We start from the raw sequence: 19,757 nt of genomic DNA, 5'->3' as shown, positions 1-19,757 counted from the left end.
TCTGGCCTGCCATGATGTCACCTGCCTTTCCTATTCTTCTGGTCTAGCGAAGCAGATTAATGGCAACATTTCATAAGAATCGTTCACTTTATGTTGCAAGCATGACATTTGGCACAAAGTACAATCTAAGGGCCACTCTTATGGAAAACGGCCACTCAAAAGTCCAAGACTTGTCTATGTCTGTGGCCCATTTTATTTATTATTTAAAGTGGAAAATGGTGCAGCAAAAAGGTGGTGCTGTTCAGAAGGATCCATTTGCTACAAAAGCAAATGAGAGCAGAAGTGGTCAAGTAAAGCTTCCTGAAAAAGGTTTTCACCGTTGAGAGAAAGTGTTTCAAAGTGTAACAACATATAACTGTAATAACACTCCACAATCATAATCTGTGGAAATCATTGGTCCACAGCCTGGGGGTCCACAATCTCCACTTAGAAGTGTGTTCACCTCTGATCAAAGTTATAAGCCCTAGCATAAAACTAGTTGTGACACTGCATTAATTCCTTTAAATCCTGTCATGCCCTTTAACATTATTTAATCACGTATCATGCAGGTACATGATCATTTTGACTCTTATCTTTAATTATTTTGTTCCATTGTCATGCCTGACATCACAACTATGCAAGGTCTAAGACTTTCTCAGATTTCCCATCAAGATGTCACCAACTATCACCTGACCCTTTGCTCATGTAACGTGCGAAGGAAACTGTACTGATAAGACCCAATTATTGAATTCCCAAGACAAAAATAATGATGACCTACAGTAGTATCACCACCAACCCATCATGTTCTTCAACATGAGTGCTACTGCAGTATAGGACGGTAACATGACATTGTTCCGACCTCCCGCTACTTTGAGAAGAAACCAGGTCAAGTATCACACAATTCAACGAATGTTCACCAGCACCAAATTAGATGTGTTAGGAAGCGACAGTCAGTTACTCAAAGTATAGCGAAATAGATGGGCCATAGTCATGATTTTCTGGCCTGCATATTTTGTGATAGAATATCCCCTGCATCTAACCTAAGACAGGTAATGACAATGAACCTGAACAATTTACAATTACAACTTACAATTTAGGCATTTAGCAGACGCTCTTAACCCAGAGCGATTTACATTAAGCAAGAACAAAAAAGCATGTAAAATCACATACATAAAAAAGTAGTTATCATGAAACATGCGTAATCTAAGAACGTAACAGTGGAATATCTATATATAATGAAACTATACATGCTATAAAGTGCTATGTCTACATAAAATGCTATTCTAGTGCTGTCTACATAAAATGTTATAAGTCTGTATAAAATGCTATCTAAGTCTACATAAAGAGAATTCCATACTAAAAGGCTTTCTTACCTTTCTTTGTAGTTGTTACGTCCCCACCAAAGAGGTCCAGGTGTTATCTTGTGCAAAAGCTCCTTATTGGCTATTTCCCCTACCATAAGCCCTCAATGAATTGCATTGAATTGAATGGGAATTGAATGGGGCTATCGGGTGTTGTGCTAATTCGCTTATTTCCATCACTCAAAATTATTATTTTTTGTATATATCCTCTCTTCATAATGTAAATAATATCCCAAGCCGCACACTTTACTACTTATTTCGATGGAAATAAGCGAATTAGCACAACACCCCATAGCCCCATTCAATTCCCATTCAATTCAATGCAATTCATTGAGGGCTTATGGCAGGGGAAATAGCAAATAAGGAGTTTTTGCACAAAATAACACCTGTACCTCTTTGGTGGGGACGTAACAACTACAAAGAAAGGTAAGAAAGCCTTCTAGCATGGAATTCTCCTTTAAGTGCACATGCTGGTAGGCCAGTAAGGAGGTAGTTACAATAGTCAAGTTTTGACAAGACTGTTGTCTGGATTAGGAGCTTGGCTGACTCCTGGCCTGGGGGAGGAACGGTCTAATTCGACGTATGTTATAGTGTAAACCTACGGGACCGAGCAACAGACTACAATATGAATGTGCTCTGTAAAGGATGGCAAACTATTGGCTAAAGTTGAGTGGTGGCGATGCCATATAGCACAGGAGCTGAAATACCACTGTGGTGTGTTTTTTTAAAAGGATCTTATTTTCGTTTTACTTCATGTTATTAAAACTGTGAGTGGTCAGCCTCTGTGATATCTGTGTGTGTGTGTGTGTGTGTGTGTGTGTGTGTGTGTGTGTGTGTGTGTGTGTGTGTGTGTGAGAGAGTTAGTGCTTGTGCGTGTGCGTGTGTGTGTGTGAGAGAGAGAGAGAGAGAAAGAGAGAGAGGGTGGGGTGGCTCAGGGGTAGAGTGGTGCGAACAAACATAAAAGTAATATCAGAACAAAAGATGAAAAGTCCCCCATAGCCAGACACTTTAACAGTACTGGACATTATACAGTATATGCACCCTGAGGTTTCAAGGTACAGAATATATTAACTACTTAAAGAGAGGTGGGGACTGGGGACAGAGACCGGTTATTATTGAAAAGGGAAGCATTTTGGATCTATTTCTTATACTGAATTTCCTAAAGGTCTAAATGAAGAATTGGTGTTAAACTGTTTTCTATGATTATCTTTTTGTAATGTGGATTTCGTGAGTTGAAATGAGACAATAATGATTTCTTATAATAATATGTATGTTGTTTATTATTATTATGTATGCCTTTTTAATAATGAGACACGGCTGTATGGTACTTTTAATTGATTAGAAATTCTATATAACCACGTCATTTCCGTTGGTATGCAAATTCTGTCACTGACGAAGGCCTGCGTGCCAAAACACGCTTGTCTGGTTTGACTGCTGCTGCGGACCTTCAACATTATTAAACAAGACTCTTACTACTACTGAGAGTGCGGATTTTATTCTCTAGTCTAAGTGGACCCTTAGTACATTTGAATCAATCATTATAGTCTACTACTGGACACGTCTGTTTCAGATGGCCATCAACATCCCGGGAGTCGTTGCCATGGTGATATTCTACCTGCTGGTTCTAGGGACAGGTATCTGGGCCTCGCTCAAGGCCAGGAAGACGGCGAAGAGAGGCGGGGGGATTAGCGGCACAGAGACCATCCTCCTGGCCAACAGGAACATCAGTCTCCTAGTGGGGATATTCACCATGACTGGTATGTAGGCCGGGGCGAAGTGACTTTAAATCAATATTTAAATCAATTATTTTGATTATTATTTTTTAAATGGTGAAAATAACAGATCTACAAGCTCACAACACGTCACATCGTTGTAAGCTTGTAGATTGGCTATTTTCACTATTTCCATACACCACCATTGTTGAACAAAGTATAACAGATTAATTCATTTAGTCGATTGTGAAAAATCTATTTGAATTTTTTCTGTTGATTCGTAAAAAGAAACATCTTCAATATTTGGTTATATGTCTTATATTCTTCTAAATATCAGTTTCAAAATCTCTTATTTCCATCATTTTAATTTGTATGTATATTAATAAATTAATGTTCTATAGTTTGTCATACTACAGTGTCACACAAAAGTAGCAAAACAACATGGTAATTCATGTGCTTTAGTTTACACAAAACATCAAGCAAAGGAAACACAATTGTAAAATGACATTAGAATGAGGATGAAGATACGCAAGGAACTGATGATAAAAAATAAAGTGTTATTGGGATGACAGCGGAGAAACAAGTTGACGGCATCTTCAAAGTTTGTTGTGAAAAGATTAGAAAGGAAGCATGAATGAAGTCAGTAAGAATTAGTAGAAGAGGAACGGTTTAGAATGTCCAAATGTGGTGAATGCCTTGTGAATTGGGGTTATCTCCAATAGAGATAACATTGACTACCCTGGAGTTAGGTACAGGATGTACAGTAAACTAGGCTATAGTATCACAAATTATTTGACATTTTATTTTTGTTATGACTATCTTTTTTTTGTCAAATAGGTTTTTATTGATAACAGATTATAAATCGTTACACAAACATTATGATATGAAATACTTTTTTCTTTTATAGAAAACAAAAAACAAAACAAAAAAGGAAAGAAAAAATACAAAAAGACAAAAGAGAAAGAAAACCCTCAACCCATGACTATCTTGAATGAGAGAAAAGACATGTTGAGATTCAAACCAGCAACCTTTTAGTCATGTGTACTTCTCATCACTTCTTTGTTTTTATTGCATAATCACTGTTATCCATGAGTCAATTGTTTATTAATCCCCTATAGCACATTGCTTGGAGGAGGTTTCATTGTTGGAATGACAGAGCTAGTATACACCCCAAACCTGGGCCTGGTCTGGGCTCTGGTCATCCCTGATGGCTATAAGCCTATCTCACAGAATTTCACCGCCCCCCTTAATACGCCCCCTTTTGGGGTTAGTGGTGATAGCGTGACGTCACTCCATAGATGCTACATGTTAACAGAGGTAATTTAAGAAGTCTACAACTTTTGTTTTCTCAAGGTAAGGTTTGTTCTATCTGTTCGAGCTGATTTACCATCTTGTTTGCTTCATAATAATATTGGTCTGTCACATTTTTATATTAGAAAATGTACTTAGATTCTCCAGAGAAAAAAACGTGTAAATGCTAATGTTAAAGACACCACTATTTACCGGAAGTGGGCGTGAAAAGCGGGCTGTGAGATAGGCCTATTCAACGTCCTTCATAATTGGTAAGACTAAGTCCTACAATGGTAACGCTTGCCAAAAATGACAGATTATCAGTTATTTATTTGTGCCAAAATACCCTATGCATATATGGTACTACAGACCATTCCTGCAGTGGTCCTATAACAACCCGAGTTTGCTGCATCTGACTCTCTATTATGTTTTGTTGCTAAGGTGGCCTGTTCTTTGCCCAGCCAATGAGGGAAAGAAAATATGTGACCATGATCGACCCATTTCAGATCAAGTATGGAAAAGTATTGAGTGTGTTTCTGTCCCTGGCCTCACTTGTAGCGGAAATCATCTGGTTGACTGGGACATTGATTGGCTTAGGTACAGTGTGCACGCAGACACTAATAAATGTATGTTCTTGTGTTCTAATACATTACAGTAAGAAGACCTTAAAGGATTTCTTCGATCATGTCCCCATATCTTATAGCTGGTTTCTTCTTTTCGACTGACAGTGAGGAGTTTCCCTGGGTGGGCGCATAACACATGCGGATGAACACACTATTCCTTCAGTTCCGCACCCCACTGAACAGGCAACCTGACCAAACTGTAGGAGTTGCTATACTAGTTCAGGGACTGAAATCATTCAATATATATGCAGAATTGTATACATTTCTTAAGATTTTAGTATGTGTATCCCACCCTCTGCTTTCAGATATGGCCCAGGGTTTGTAGATAGATAATTATATATCATACACATCAACACATTTCTCGATCCCCAGATTATATGTTCCTGGTCAGACCCCACATTATACTCTGATAAGCAGATGGCCATAAGACACAGTACAATTGGATGCTGTATTTTTCAATGGTGTGTGTGTGTGTGTGTGTGTGTGTGTGTGTGTGTGTGTGTGTGTGTGTGTGTGTGTGTGTGTGTGTGTGTGCGCGCGCGCGTGCGTCCGTCTGTGTGATAGGTGCAACCATGAGTGTGGTCCTGGATGTGCCATACACTATGAGTATCATGGATCTCCGCTGCGGTGGCCATTCTCTACACTCTACTTGGAGGTTTATACTCTGTGGCCTACACTGATGTCGTCCAGCTCACTCTCATTTTTGTCAGCCTGGTAGGCACTCCACACTAATTGCAAATGATGAGCAGCACTGATGTCACCAGTAAAACAGAAACATTTAGGGGTATGGATGGACTGGAGAAGGTTCTTCTCTGTGGGCAGTCTATGTAAGCTATACAGTTCTGTTGGCTGTTCTTCCCCTGGATGAGCAGGATGAACAGCCAAAAGTGTCAAAAACATCAGCACATACTGTAGTGTTTATAAAGTACCATGCATGTTTCCACAGTGGCTGTGTGCCCCCTTTGCTCTGATGAGTCCCTCCTATTCTGACAAAGACAGCCTTCAACCACACCGTTCGTGCCTCCTGGGTCGGGACAGTGGATGCAGACAGAGCAGGGAGGTGGATGGACAACTTTCTGCTTTTTGTAAGCTGGTGGTTTTACTTTTCTTATACAGTACGATATAACCTTATCACTAGACTCACAAGAGAAATAGGCCTACTCATCAAGCCATGAGTCACAGGATTGTATCTAGAAGGTTACTGGGCCGAATCCTCCAGTTCAGTTGGGATCAATCTGGACAAGGAAAGTGAATGAAGTAATTAAGTGCCTTGATCAATGCTCTTTTATTTGCTACGCTAGGTGGCAGCAAAGTGACACTAACCTTTGCCAGGCTATCCAGTGATTTTCCATCATGTTCACAGGCTGTTGAGCAGCCCCCAGAACACCGCTGTAACCATCGGAAGGATGGATGGCGATCACCATGGACAGTGCTCATATTTCAAGAGTTATAAGGCATTGAAAATCCTACTTTGAACAGAAGTCTATGGGGCCGTGTGCAAAGATACCATAGCTGGGGGTGATGGAGGCGTTAGTGTATGAATATGTTGTACCTAGCAGATAGCGTCCCATAGCTGGGGGGTACAAATATGTTCGTACTTCGCAGAGAAAGAATTAATTTGCATTTTCCAGAATATCTTCCATCATAAGTGGCCCTTAAATAATTTGAAACACTGACATTCATGTGGTGTCGTCAATATAATGCTATATTTTGTTGAAAAGTTGAACTGTCAATTTGCCATAATCACCTGCTCTACTTACTGTGATTTCCTCCCTTTCCAAGGCTTTTGGGAACCTGGCTTTTCAAAACTTCCACCAAAGGACCCTGGCTGCCTCTTCTAAGGCAAACGCCCGGATCATGTGTCTTGCCGCAGCCGGTATTATTCTCATATTTGCGATCCCTCCTATACTGATGGGGGCAGTGGCTGCATCAACAGGTATCAAAGGCTTGTTGAGAAGATAATATCAAAATCTCAAAGACCAAAGCAAACAGATAAGCAAGCAGGTTTATACAAACACTGTTTATGGCTATATATTTATATTAAAAAAATATATAGTTGGGTTAGAGTCAAGTGTTGTCAGATGATGTTGCACTGCATTCTGAGTGCCAACAAAACGTTGTGTGCTCTTGTAAATACACCAAGGTTAATTAAAGCAATAGGCCACAAGGTCTCAGGTTACCAGGTATTTTACAATGGCTGGGAGGCGTAGTTAGTCTTCTACCCTCTCAGCCATTGTAAAATACCTGGTAAACTGGGGCCTCGAGTGGCTTATTGCTTTTCTAAAACGGTTACAAACATATAGCAATATTAACCTCATAAAACTATTAAATTCACAAAAGTAGCTACGCTTTGCGCCACCAGAGCGAGCCACACACTTCCTTCTTCTTCTTCTTCTTATTGGGTTTATTGGCGGTTGGCAAACATATCTGTGCATTACCGCCACCTACTGTATTCTTGGAGTTACTATACTCTTACTCTTACTACTATTTACAAAAATGAAACAAAAGTCCACCCAAAGTGATCCCCTTCCATATCTTCTGTCCATTCCTATAGACCAGGCCCTGGGGCCTGAGCCGGTGGTGCAAATTCATCCCTCAATGTTTCATTCAACTCTTCTCCAGTAATATCCTCCACTAGTCTCCTGGCTGCCTCAAGCACCATCTTTATCCTCTCAGATTTTCGTGGTATTTCCACAGCACAGTTTATGACCATTGCTATGAACGCTAGGAATCGTTTTTTGTCACTGTAGATATTTGATTAATCTGAAATGTCCACTTTTTCCTCTGGTGCATGTTGCACTGTTTCACTCTCATGATTCTCATCCAACCTCTTCACAGCCTCAGCGTAGGACATTCTCTTTTCTTTCCTGATCTTATTCACATTAGCTTCTTTAACTTTTCTAGGGCAGATCGCTGCTCCTGCCAGATGGTTTCCTTCACAGTGAATACACTTAGCTGGTACTTGCTCTTCCTCACATTTATTTTCAGTGCATTCTGCCTTTCCACACCTCCCACACTTACTAACTCCTCTGCACACAGCAGCAACGTGCCCATATTCCTGGCAACTGAAGCACCTCAGTGGTGCTCAGTTCCTCTGACTCCAATTCAATCTCGATAAACTTGTAAACATTTTGCGCTGCTGTCTGTTATATCAGTGCGCTCAGTGCTGTGCCCCCGCATGCCCAAAAGAACAGTGCGTGGCTGCGTGCGTATAGTGAGAGAGAGGGGGAGGGGGGTTGGCCCAGTCCCAGACGGCAAGACACATGCACGTTATGAGTATAATTTTATCACCATAGATTTCACTGTGTAGGCTAGTTTATGAATGGAACATATTGATAAAGGCCCCCCCTGCTGCGTTTCCAATTGCTGCGGATGACAGTGTGAAGGCAAACCGCAGCAAATTAAATATGCAAGAATCCCAACTTCTCCGCCCATTTGCATCGAGTCTACCGAAGTATTAGGTGGGAATGTGACCTTAATTACACTGTTTTGTTGCATAATAACTGTTGATCATAAGTCAATACACATTCGATTAAACTGTTCTCTCTGAACCTGTTGTTCGTCAGACTGGAACCTGACCTCATATGGTTCTCCATCCCCGTTTGAGCGTGGGGAGGCGAGTTTGGTCATGCCCGTCATCCTTCTGCATCTCACCCCATCCTTCATCTCCTTCATTGGAATCGGAGCGGTGGCTGCTGCGGTGATGTCTTCTGTGGACTCCTTCATGCTGTCGGCAGCCACCATCTTCACCTCCAATATCTATAAGGTCATCCTGAGGCCCCAGGTGAGAAGGATGCACATCTGCCCCTTCTGTTCCTATGACACCCTGGCCAACTCTCAAAGTCACTTAGACCTAGAAGACAAGACCAGACCTAGACTTCAACTGGCCCTAGGGGTGTACGATTATGAAATTATGACCGATATCCGATCCTCGATTATTTGCAGGGTCATATCTGCCGATACCGATTCTGACCGATTCCGATATTATACAGAGGACCACAATGGAAACAATCCTAGGCCCTAGGCTTGGCCCAAAGCCTGTTAATAAAGTATTCAATCAATCAATAAATAAATAGCCTATTTTCCAAGTGTCTGTTTTCACCAACTGAATGACTATACTGAATGAGATGAGTACACAAATTAAATGCAGAAAAAAATGTTTATTTTTACTTAAGATTTTACATCATATTTGATTTGGCTTTTGTTCTAGACTAGAGGTATTAGACACATTTGAACTCATTGATGATTTTTTACATTTTTCATTTGAAAACATTTTTGCTGGTGAAAACCGATTAAATAATCGCTTAAATAAATAATACCAATATGGCATTTTTATGGCCGATATGGCCTATTCTGATTATGCTACCAATTAATTGTGCATCACTAACTGGCCCTCCTTGCTCTCAAGTGAGTGTAGTGCAGAAGTTCTGACTTCAAGGGCAACTTCTCTGATTTACTGTGTGTGAATCCTCATTTGACTCACTTCTTCCCATAGGCCTCACAGAGGGAGTTCCAGTGGGTAGTCCGTGTCTCTGTGGTGTTGGTGGGTTTGGCTGGCACTTCCCTCACAGTGCTGGACAACAGCATCATGGTGTTCTGGTTCCTGGGGTCGGAGGTGAGCTACATCATTGTGCTCCCTCAACTGGTCGCTGTCCTTTTCTTCAGCATCTCCAATGGTTACGGGGCTATTATGGGCTTCCTGGTCGGGTTTGTGCTGAGAGTGCTGTGCGGAGAACCCCTGTTATGGCTTCCAACTGCGCTCTGCCTCCCAGTGTGCAAATTAGAGGATGGAGTTCATGTCCAGATTGCCCCCGTCAAGACCATCTGCATGTTCTCCGCCCTGGCCAGCATCTTGTTGTTCTCTCACCTGTCTTCGCTGCTCTTCAACAAAGGCGCAATTCCTGAGAAGTGGGACGTGTTCAGAGTGAAAGCCTCGCGGCCACCGCAGACACAAGCACCCACAGGTGATGGCACCAGAGAAGAAGAAGAGACCTTGCAAATCCAACATGAGAAATGCCCTGATGCTCTAGTCTAGATGTGAGGGTTGCATAGCAGCAGCCCGTTTTGTTTTTCATCTGTATTCTTTTTTTGTTTGATATGCCTTTTAATGTCTTAAAGCTTGTTAAGTACACAAATGTGACTGCAGCCTTGCCATACATGTATCCCTGTTGAATTACAAGATTAAATCATGTAAAATATTATCAGGTATTTATGTTTCTATTTTGATAATGCAGTGGTGTTTTCCAATGAGCCCATACATAGGCAATCAGCTAACAGTGAAATCAGGTTTGAAAACTAAGCAGAAGTGACATCTAGTGGTTGATTCCGACACTCAAAATAAATGTACGTATGGCACTGTGACATGATTTGGATAAAAGTGTCATCTGAATGTATTATGAGCTGTAACAACAATGATAATAATAACAATAATCATAACAACCTCAGACTTATATAGTGCCTTTCTGAATGCTCAAAGTCACTTTACATGGGGGAAAATAAGACTATAGTATAGGCAAAAATACTTAAAGAAATTGTCTCTAAAAGCACTCACAGTCAAAACAGCACTGGGCGCATAGCTGGCTAGAGGTGGGCGTTGATGATGATGGTTTTGAAGGATGAGATGGTGGTGGAATCTCTGCTGAAGATGCTGCGTGGAGAACCCCTAATGGGACGCTGTACGCTGCCTCCCAGTGTGCTCCCTGGAGGATGGTCACGGTGTTCAGATTGCAGCCATCAAGACCATCTGCATACTCTCTATTTTAAAGTAAAGAACAGAGAATGACAGTCAGGGCTGACAATATCATTAGGTGAATAGATTTTTTTTTTATTGCTTTCTTTAGAGTAGCCAATTCTTAAATAAAATAAAATGAAAATCACATATCATCACAGGCTGCGGTAAGGTTATGTTTATAGAATAATGGTGTTCTGGCAGTCTTGGACATGTGCATAAACCTTACATTATTGTGCTTTAATGGCATCCTTTCAATGCTATTTAACAGGCTCAGTGCAGTAAAACCGGAAGTAAATAGGCTTACTAGAACTAGACCTTTGCTATTGATTAAAGGAAGCATTGGAAGTGTCCCTACACCAATCACAAATACATTTTTCAAATCAATAATTGAGTAGTAGGCTACAGTTTTTAAGTACTGTTGCTTTTACTGACCTCTGGTGGTGAAATGTGTGTAGTGTAGCTGATAGAGACCTGTAATTAAAACTTATTTTACTTTACATATTTGACCAAAACGGATATAAGTTGCTGTGAAGTTTTTTTCCTTTTTTTGTAAACTTTATTTTTACAGTTCTTCACATGACATTTACACATGTACACAGAATACCACACAAAACACACAAATCAGCTGTGTCCAATATTTGGACAAGCGCAAATATGTACCAGATATGCACGTGTATTCTACCACAACTGAAGAGGTCCACTATAGGTCTACTATAAATAAAAACAAATGAGTAAATAAACAAATGAATACATCAATAATAATTTAATAATTCCATATTTCTAGAAGATACTGTGTAGACTGATTGTGCTTGAAATGTACTGTAATTCTGCAAACTGTTAATAAATACTTCAATCAATCAATCAATGACATGATACTGACATGATACCTGATACTATAGTGACATGATACTGATCATGATACTGACCATGATACTTCTGCTATTTTCACTACATGCGCAAGAAATATGTTTTTGGAAATGTTCTAAATTTCAATACGTTCCCTGAAGAAGACCTTCCCAAGGACATGATACTGATCATGATACTGACCATGATACTTCTGCTATTTTCACTACATGAGCAAGAAATATGTTTTTGGAAATGTTCTAAATTTCAATACGTTCCCTGAAGAAGACCTTCCCAGGTTGAAATGTTGGTTTTCATTTAAATAAATCCTGCATCGTGGTTACTATCGAGTGTGCCGCCTTTTCTTCACTTTTATATCATTATTTACCACGGTCAGCAACACCTCACCAATACTCGCCCTTCTCCTGTTTGTTTGCTAAATTTCAATACAAAGCAATGTATTGGAAAAAACAAGAATAACCAGCTGCTCACAGGAGGTAAAAAGATGAATATAATAAAAAATGTAAAGGCATTGATATCATATTAGAAAGAAAATGTACTTTGTAATTTGCACTTATACTTTGTCCAGCAATGAATTTTGGTTACAATTGTGCACCTCTCACCATCCACTTCTAGTCCAAAGTTAACACACCAATACAGCACAGTGAGCACACCATTCAAAACCACTACAGCACACACAACCCAATGTCAGGGTGACACGAGGAATCAACATTGAGCTCAACAGCACATCAGAAGAGATGTCAGAGGCATCAAAAATATTGATCCGTCTGCATCCTTTTCACCTCCGAGACAGGAGCGCGGGGAATTGTGGTTACGCCGTCTCCGGTGAGCAGCAGAGGGGGGGGGGGGGGGGGGGGGGGATCCATTTTCTCATTCTTTGATGTTAATGGAGGAAAAAAGACATGAGCCAGGCCTTGAAGGCTGACAGTGTGTAAAGGCATACACATCCAATGAGTTATCTGACTTGTTTTGGGGCTTTGAGGTCAGGTAATGTGTATTGAACCATTGGTTCAAGGTCAGAAGCACCAGTGAATGAAGTGGTGCTATAGAATTTACTGAAGTAACTAAAACCCACACACTGGAATCGTGTTTTCCTGCTATATGCTGACACACACATATACTGTATAAAAAATTGTCTTTATTTTGTTCTTTTGTTTTTTGATTTCCAATTGAGATTAAAAAATAAAAAACTATTTTACAAGAGAGACGTTATAATTTATAAAATCATAACATCAATATCCAACCCATACAACATCATACAAAATTGCATGATTAAAAAACCCTACCCCCTTAGATAGCACTTTTTGTAGACTTAGATAGCATTTGATACAGACTTATAGCATGTTATGTAGACAGCACTAGAATTGCATTGTATGTAGTCATATCACTTCATAGTACATAAATGTATAGCATAGTATAGTATATATGTATAGTTTATATGTATAGTTTCATTATATAGATATTCCACTGTTACGTTCTTAGCTTACGCTATGTTTCATGATAACTACTTTTATGTATTGCCATGCTTTTTGTTCTTGCTTAATGCAAGTCGCTCTGGATTAAGAGCGTCTGCTAAATGCCTAAATTGTAAATTGTAAAATGTAAATTGAAGAACAGCTTCTACAACAGGTCGGTCTCTCAGGGAAAACAACCACATGTCTCACCATATGGTGCCCTTGGCTTAAATTCATCATGTGGTAATAAGACCCCTTGTTTTATAATTAACTTAAACCAATGACATAAATGGCAAATCCCATAGCCTTAAATGCCAATGCTTCCACTAGTAACCAGGCTGTAATACTGAAATATCTCTCTCTCTCTCGCACGCGCACTCACACTCACACGCACACGCACACACACACAAAGAAAATGACAGAATGTGACCTTTGCCCCTCACCCCACATAACATGACAAACATGTCATTGTTTTTGTATTGTTTTCATTTTTCTTTCTCAGGACCAATGTTGCGTCTCTGTTCTCTCACTTTACCGTCACTTCACTGCCCTGCCCTGCTAGTGTAAAAATATAATTGAAATTGTCTATAATGCACTATAATGCTAAACACACATTTTGCATAACTTAAAATAAAGCCACTTTATAAATAAGTAAGTTATGGTAGTTATAATGTGCAGTTCCACTGAGCTTACAATGCATTATGACCAGCACTTATAACGCGTTAAAAACATATATATATTGTCTTTCATGATTATAAACATTTATAACGAGTGTTATATCTTATAAGCACTTTGTAAATGCGATAATGCATTATAGACCCGACCTTTAAGTAAAGTGTTACCAAATTGTCTTTAAAATATGGAGAATCAAGATGATAAATGCATAATCATTGTAGCTGCCAATTAATATAAAAAGGGGAAAAAGCGATATTTTTTTATATAATAATGGCTAGATTTAGATTATCAAGCCAATCTGTAAACTCACAACATGTCATCGTTCTGTGTGACATGTTGTGAGCTAGAATGTTCACCTCCAGAACATGGGATGCATGCAGGGTTCATGTGGTTAATTTATCATTTGTTCTTGGTTAAGATGATCAAGTTAGATAATGAATTACTCATTCATGGATGTAATTTGGGGGATAGACAGGCCGTTCTGCGGTGATGAGCGCTTCCTTTCTTGTTTATGTTAACGGGAGATGGATCACGCATGACCTCTGAACCCGGTTTCCTCTGTTGATGTTTGCTGAGGGCGACCTCGCCGGTTGACCCTCCTGCTGCCATGATGGTCCTCTCCGAAGAGGAACTAAACAGGAACCTAACATCATCTACCCTGAATTAGTGGCAGTACGCCAATTTGTTGACCAATTTGTTGAAAATCGAACCATCTGTTTCTTTGCCTTGATGAATGGAACTCTTTATCATATTATGTCTCAATTTGTGATTGGGTAGATAAATGGTTTATTTGGACCCAGCTACATTTGTCATATGTGACACTTTAACTGTGGTATAACTATAGCTTATATACTCCAGTGGTTTTCAAACTTTTGTTTGGATCCCCGTAACTCTGAGAATGTATAAATGGAACTAAGGGTCCATTTTAAACCACCTGACCTCACGGAACCACTTTGAGAACCACTGGCATAATATTCTGCATGAATTGTCAAATACATAATAGGCCTAGATATGGCGTCTGTAGAGCCCATAATGTGGGCTAACCACTAGGTGGCAGCATAACATAAATTAAAGGTGGCTTCTATAGTGTCCCTTGGCTGCCATACATTGACAGAACGTTCCAAAGTTCACAGAGCACACAGCACAGAATAACACTTCAAACATGCAAAACAATGCGTGGGTTATAAACAGACACCATTTTCTGCTCCAAAAATGACAGCTATATATAGGCCTACACAATTTTATAAATAACAACAGCGATTAGGCACGGACCATAAACTCCTATAGGACATGCAGTGACATTGATTAAGCTATTTCACAGACGCGTGCCTTTCCGTCCCTTGCAAAGTAAAACCGTTAGTGTTCATTTAACGAACACTGATGACTTTACCGTGTATGCCATGGGAGACAGACAGCTGCTTACCTCAGGGTGAATATAGAGCCGAGCGCACGTTGACCTGCATTGGGGTAATTAACTACCTTTACGCACGGGGAAGTGCATGCACGGCAGACGTCATCATGATACCCCCGTAGGGCATAGAGCACCCATCCAATTATCCACCAATGAATATAACCTCAACTTTGACCCCAGCACCTCAATTATAGCCCTCATTAAATGTCACACACATCAGGACCAAAATAACAGATATAATGTAGCCTACAACACGGAGGCACATTTCCATAGCAGCGCATTTAGCTGTGGAGAGTGGAGTTTATAACACAAATGAGACTCAGTGGGAGTGGGATTAGGGACAGAGACCACCTGTGGAGTGTGCATTGATGCCAATGTCACCCGCCCAGACCTAACAGCTGGGTGTCGCATCTGCGGCATTTAGACAAGTTTGGTCCAGTCCCCAAAGAAAGGTTACTGATCTACACAGTAATGCCTCTGTTCATTTCACATACAAATGTAACCCATTTGGACGGTAAGGTTCCATTTGGTTACAGACTTACAGGCTACACTCTTGATTTGAGTTACACAAATTATTATGTGGCTACTGTAATAACATTATAATAGACCGGGCAACAGACTTCTTAATTGTCAAAAATATATAATGTTTTGGAAATTTACCAGATACAATTGTGAAGGGTGTAAAGGACTAAACAAATGAACTCTAGAACAAATGAACTTATTTCCATGGGTATACAACCTTCCATTAGCTATGCCACTTCTACAACCATTAGAACAATCACTCAAGCAAGTACATTTTCCAAGAATTGGTGTGAATGACTCGAATGCAAGTAGTAAAATTCAATAAAAAGCTTTTTTTATTCTCAAAATAAAGATCTTCTATCAAAGTGGACATTATACATATTTACAAATCTCGTAGAATTTAATTTACAAATTTACATATGTAGCTATGTACACAATAATTATATAAATACACGTTACGCAACCCGTATGAGACGTCAGTTAAGGCATTCATAAATGTACTTCAATTCATCTCCACAGAATAAAAAAGGGCCAGTGTGATGGCCCCATTTAAGCAACGTAGTCTCATTGTGAATCTTGCGTTTAAGACAAAACGGCAGTACAGTAATTAAAGAAAAAGAATAGCCTCATCCATACCATGTCCATGTTGTATCGGATAAGGGGGGTCTCGCCTGCTGTAGGCTATATAGTATTTAATTAGGCCTAGATAAAGACTTGGCATTCCTCATTGCCAGGTACATTGTTCTGTGGCTGACAGCATCTCCATTATTTAAGAGAAACCCATTAGGACGCTCATTAATGTGCTAATTAGAACAAGCTGATGGACAATTAGTGCAGTCCCATTCTCCCTATAGCCTGTTCCATTGGTTCTCAAACTTCTTCATGTCAAGGGCCCCCCAAATGTATTTGGCCGCGGATTTGAAAATGTTTTGTGCCAGTGATCCATTTTATTCCACATTTTTTGTGAGATTTTTGCTTTCGAAAATAGCAGATCTACAAGCTCAACTCACATCACAATTGTGTGAGCTTGTAGATCTGCTATTTCCAGACAGCCAAAAGTAGATGTGGTTAAAACTGATTTTGATGCTAGAGACCACCTGGAACCCAAACCTTGCCCAAAGTATTTCAAACCCTCGACAGGGGCATCTGTTTGGGACAGGACACGGAGCTGGCCGTGCCGGAGCGCCACGTCAGTCCCGTGCTCACGTCGCTGTACGTGGAGCCGCCCGTGGCCTTGCTGCCCCAGCAGCAGCGCGTGCAGAACGTCCGCCACGACTCCAGCGTCTTGCCCGACCAGACCCACGCGCCCGACGTGATGCCCGCCAGCAGGCACATGAAGTACTTGAGCATGAACACGGCGAAGTCCGGCCTCTTCAGGCTCTGCTCCACGCGGTGCTGGTCGCCGCCGTCAAGCGACGACCCCGACGACGGACACGTGCAGCTGTGGGTGACCTCCCACGTCTGTCTGTTGTGCTGCTCGTAGAAGTAGCAGGCGACGATGACCGTGGCGGGCACCGTGTAGAGCACCGTGAACACGCCGATGCGCACCATGAGCCTCTCCAGCTTGTCCGTCTTGGTGCCGCCCTGCTGCTTGATGACGCTCCGGATCCGGAACAGCGACACGAAGCCGGCCAACAGGAACATGGTGCCGACGAACAGGTAGATGACCAGCGGCGCCAGCACGAAGCCCCGCAGGTTGTCCAGGTTCTGGTTGCCCACGTAGCAGATGCCGGCCACCGGGTCGCCGTCCACGGAGCTGAGCGCCAGCACGGCGATGGACTTCATGCTGGGGATGAGCCACGCCGCCAGGTGGAAGTACTGCGAGAAGCTTGCGATGGCCTCGTTGCCCCACTTCATGCCGGCGGCGAGGAACCAGGTGAGCGACAGGATGACCCACCAGATGGAGCTCGCCATGCCGAAGAAGTACACGAGCAGGAAGACGACGGTGCAGAGCGCCGGGCCCGTGGTCTCGTAGTGGACGTGCTCCACGCCGTGCTCGCGGCTGCACGCCACCTGCTCGTGGCCAGCGATCAGCCGCACCACGTAGCCCACCGACACGAACATGTAGCAGGCGGAGAGGAAGATGATGGGCCGCTCCGGGTACTTGAAGCGCTCCATGTCGATGAGGAAGGTGGCCACGGTGGCGAAGGTGGAGATGAAGCACAGCACGGACCACAGTCCTATCCAGAAGGCGGTGAAGGTCCTCTCCTCCGCGGAGAAGTAGGGGTTGTGGCACGGCATGGCGCAGTTCAGGATCTGCCCCGTCTTGATGCGGTTGTAGAGCGGGTGGCCGTCGCCGGTCAGCTGCACCATGGGCGCGCGGCAGTGGCAGCCGGCTTCGCACGAGGACGCGGCGCCGGGCTTGTGCTTACCGGAGGAGACCCGGCTGCCGCCATAGCCGGGCTTCTTCCGCGGGTTGTAGGGCTTCAGGGGCCGGCTGGTGGGCTTTGCCAGCACCGGGGCGGCGGGGGTGGTGGCCTCGCTGTGGTTGTAGTCCATGCACAGCATGTCCTGGTCGCCCTGCACCGGCAGCAGGTCGCAGCGCATCCTGTCCGGCCACGGGAAGCCGTACTGCCGCATGAGCGGCGCGCAGCCCGCCTTGGCGCGCTCACACACGCTCCTGCACGGCGGCAGCGGCTTCTTGTAGTCCTCCAGGCAGATGGGGGTGTACATGCTGCACAGGAAGAAGCGCAGGTCCGGGGAACACTTGATCTCCACCAGCGGCCAGAACTGGTGCGCCTCCAGCCCGGCTTCGTCCTGCGTGTCGTGGTTGAACTGGTTGGGCATGTACGTGTGGTTGTAGCCGATGCCCCGGCACAGAGGCACCGTGATCTCCTGACACTGGAGCTCCTTTGCCGCCAGACAGCACGCTGGCCCGTGTGCGAGCACCGCGACGAGGGCGAAGAAAAGCACTCGCCGAGCCGCTAATAAGTCCCGTCCTTCCATCGTCCGTGTCCCGCGTGCAGTGTCGTCTGTTCCCCCCAAGTGCCAGCGAAACTTGGGCTGCAGGCGCCGGAGCGGCTAATAATCCAGAGATGCCGGTGAATTCATCGTAGACGCATACAGCGTTGATGAGAGTGTCCTTGCTTCGGTCCTCTGTAGATATAATCGCTGGCGAGGCAGAATGAAAAAGTATCCGAAAAACAAAACAAGTTGTGCTTTAGTTCTGACTTCAACCTTGTGGATGATTGACGTCCTATTGCTCTAGTTTGTTGTTGTTGTTGCTGCGCGTATTGAATCAGTGCGTTCCTCTCTGTCTGTGTCTTTGTGCTAACAGCTCAGCGGCTGTGTGTGAGTGAAACTCAGTGAATGAATGTGTATGTGCGCTGGAGTTCGCGTTGGGCTTATATAGCAGATGGTGAAGTCACTCCCCTTTCTGCTTGACCCAGGCGGGTGGAGGCTGAGGTGGAATAAGTTAAATAGTTAATCAAGTGTTGTTTTGTATTCAACTTTAAGGTGTTTGTTTAATACTATGTCGCCCAATGTAGGCAGTGGCACCCACAATCTAAACAATATAATGTATTAGATTAGTTTACTGCGTGTGTTTGTATATAGGCTAGCCAAATCGGGACTGCCCATATTCCCCAGCTAAATCAGTGGTTCTCAAACTATTTAATGCTAAGGACCCATATGTATTTGACCCCCATCTCAAAATATTTTGTGCCAGCCTGCCAGGGACCCTCCCCCATACTAGATTTGTGTTGATAAAATGTTTAAAAAAAAAATACTGTCATTTTCAAATGCCAGTGATGTGTAGCCTATATTGTTAAAGTGGTTAAAATGTTGATGCTATATTAACTCATTTTGCTGGGGACTGCCTGGAACTCCCTCAAGTACCCTGCTCAAAACAATATAATCTATTAGTTTAGTTCAAAGTTTGTTATTATTATTTATTTACATGGATCATAAATATGAAAATTCCCAATAAACAGTACACCACATAATACTAATAGAAAGGTGGTGCCAAATGTAGGTTAATATGATCCAGATGTTTGGTTTGTGCAAAATAATATCACTAGGACTATAGCAGGTGTCTTGTATATGTATCGGAGAGATAGCTGGTTCAACACTACAAGCGACAATGTGTCCACAGATATGATAGCTTTATTCTCTCAGAACAGACCATTTTCAAAAT

General features: G+C 42.4%; 2 protein-coding genes across 2 annotated transcripts; one reads left to right on the top strand and one right to left on the bottom strand.

The window, feature by feature from the left end:
• Positions 1-2,910: 2,910 nt before the first annotated feature.
• Positions 2,911-10,000, top strand: LOC306943114 (high-affinity choline transporter 1-like; the record flags this gene model as incomplete). Its single annotated transcript, XM_079529316.1, has 6 exons — positions 2,911-3,097; positions 5,573-5,679; positions 5,961-6,050; positions 6,748-6,901; positions 8,532-8,749; positions 9,461-10,000. 6 exons carry the CDS (start codon positions 2,911-2,913, stop codon positions 9,998-10,000), a joined length of 1,296 nt encoding a protein of 431 aa, XP_079385442.1.
• Positions 10,001-15,934: 5,934 nt separating this feature from the next.
• LOC306912593 (frizzled-8-like) lies at positions 15,935-18,912 on the bottom strand. Its single transcript, XM_079488932.1, has one exon. The coding sequence runs from the start codon at positions 18,566-18,568 to the stop codon at positions 16,748-16,750; it is 1,821 nt and encodes a 606-aa protein (XP_079345058.1). The 5' UTR covers positions 18,569-18,912; the 3' UTR covers positions 15,935-16,747.
• Positions 18,913-19,757: the final 845 nt, after the last annotated feature.

This window comes from Electrona antarctica (genome assembly GCF_951216825.1).
Source record: "Electrona antarctica genome assembly, chromosome: 19".
Taxonomy (NCBI): domain Eukaryota; kingdom Metazoa; phylum Chordata; class Actinopteri; order Myctophiformes; family Myctophidae; genus Electrona; species Electrona antarctica.
The sequence above is the reverse complement of the archived record's forward strand: the minus strand, read 5'-3'. Positions and strand labels throughout refer to the sequence as shown.

Excerpts from the sequence above, each read along its gene's own strand:
- LOC306912593 (XM_079488932.1), bottom strand. The coding sequence starts at position 18,568 with ATGGAAGGACGGGACTTATTAGCGGCTCGGCGAGTGCTTTTCTTCGCC.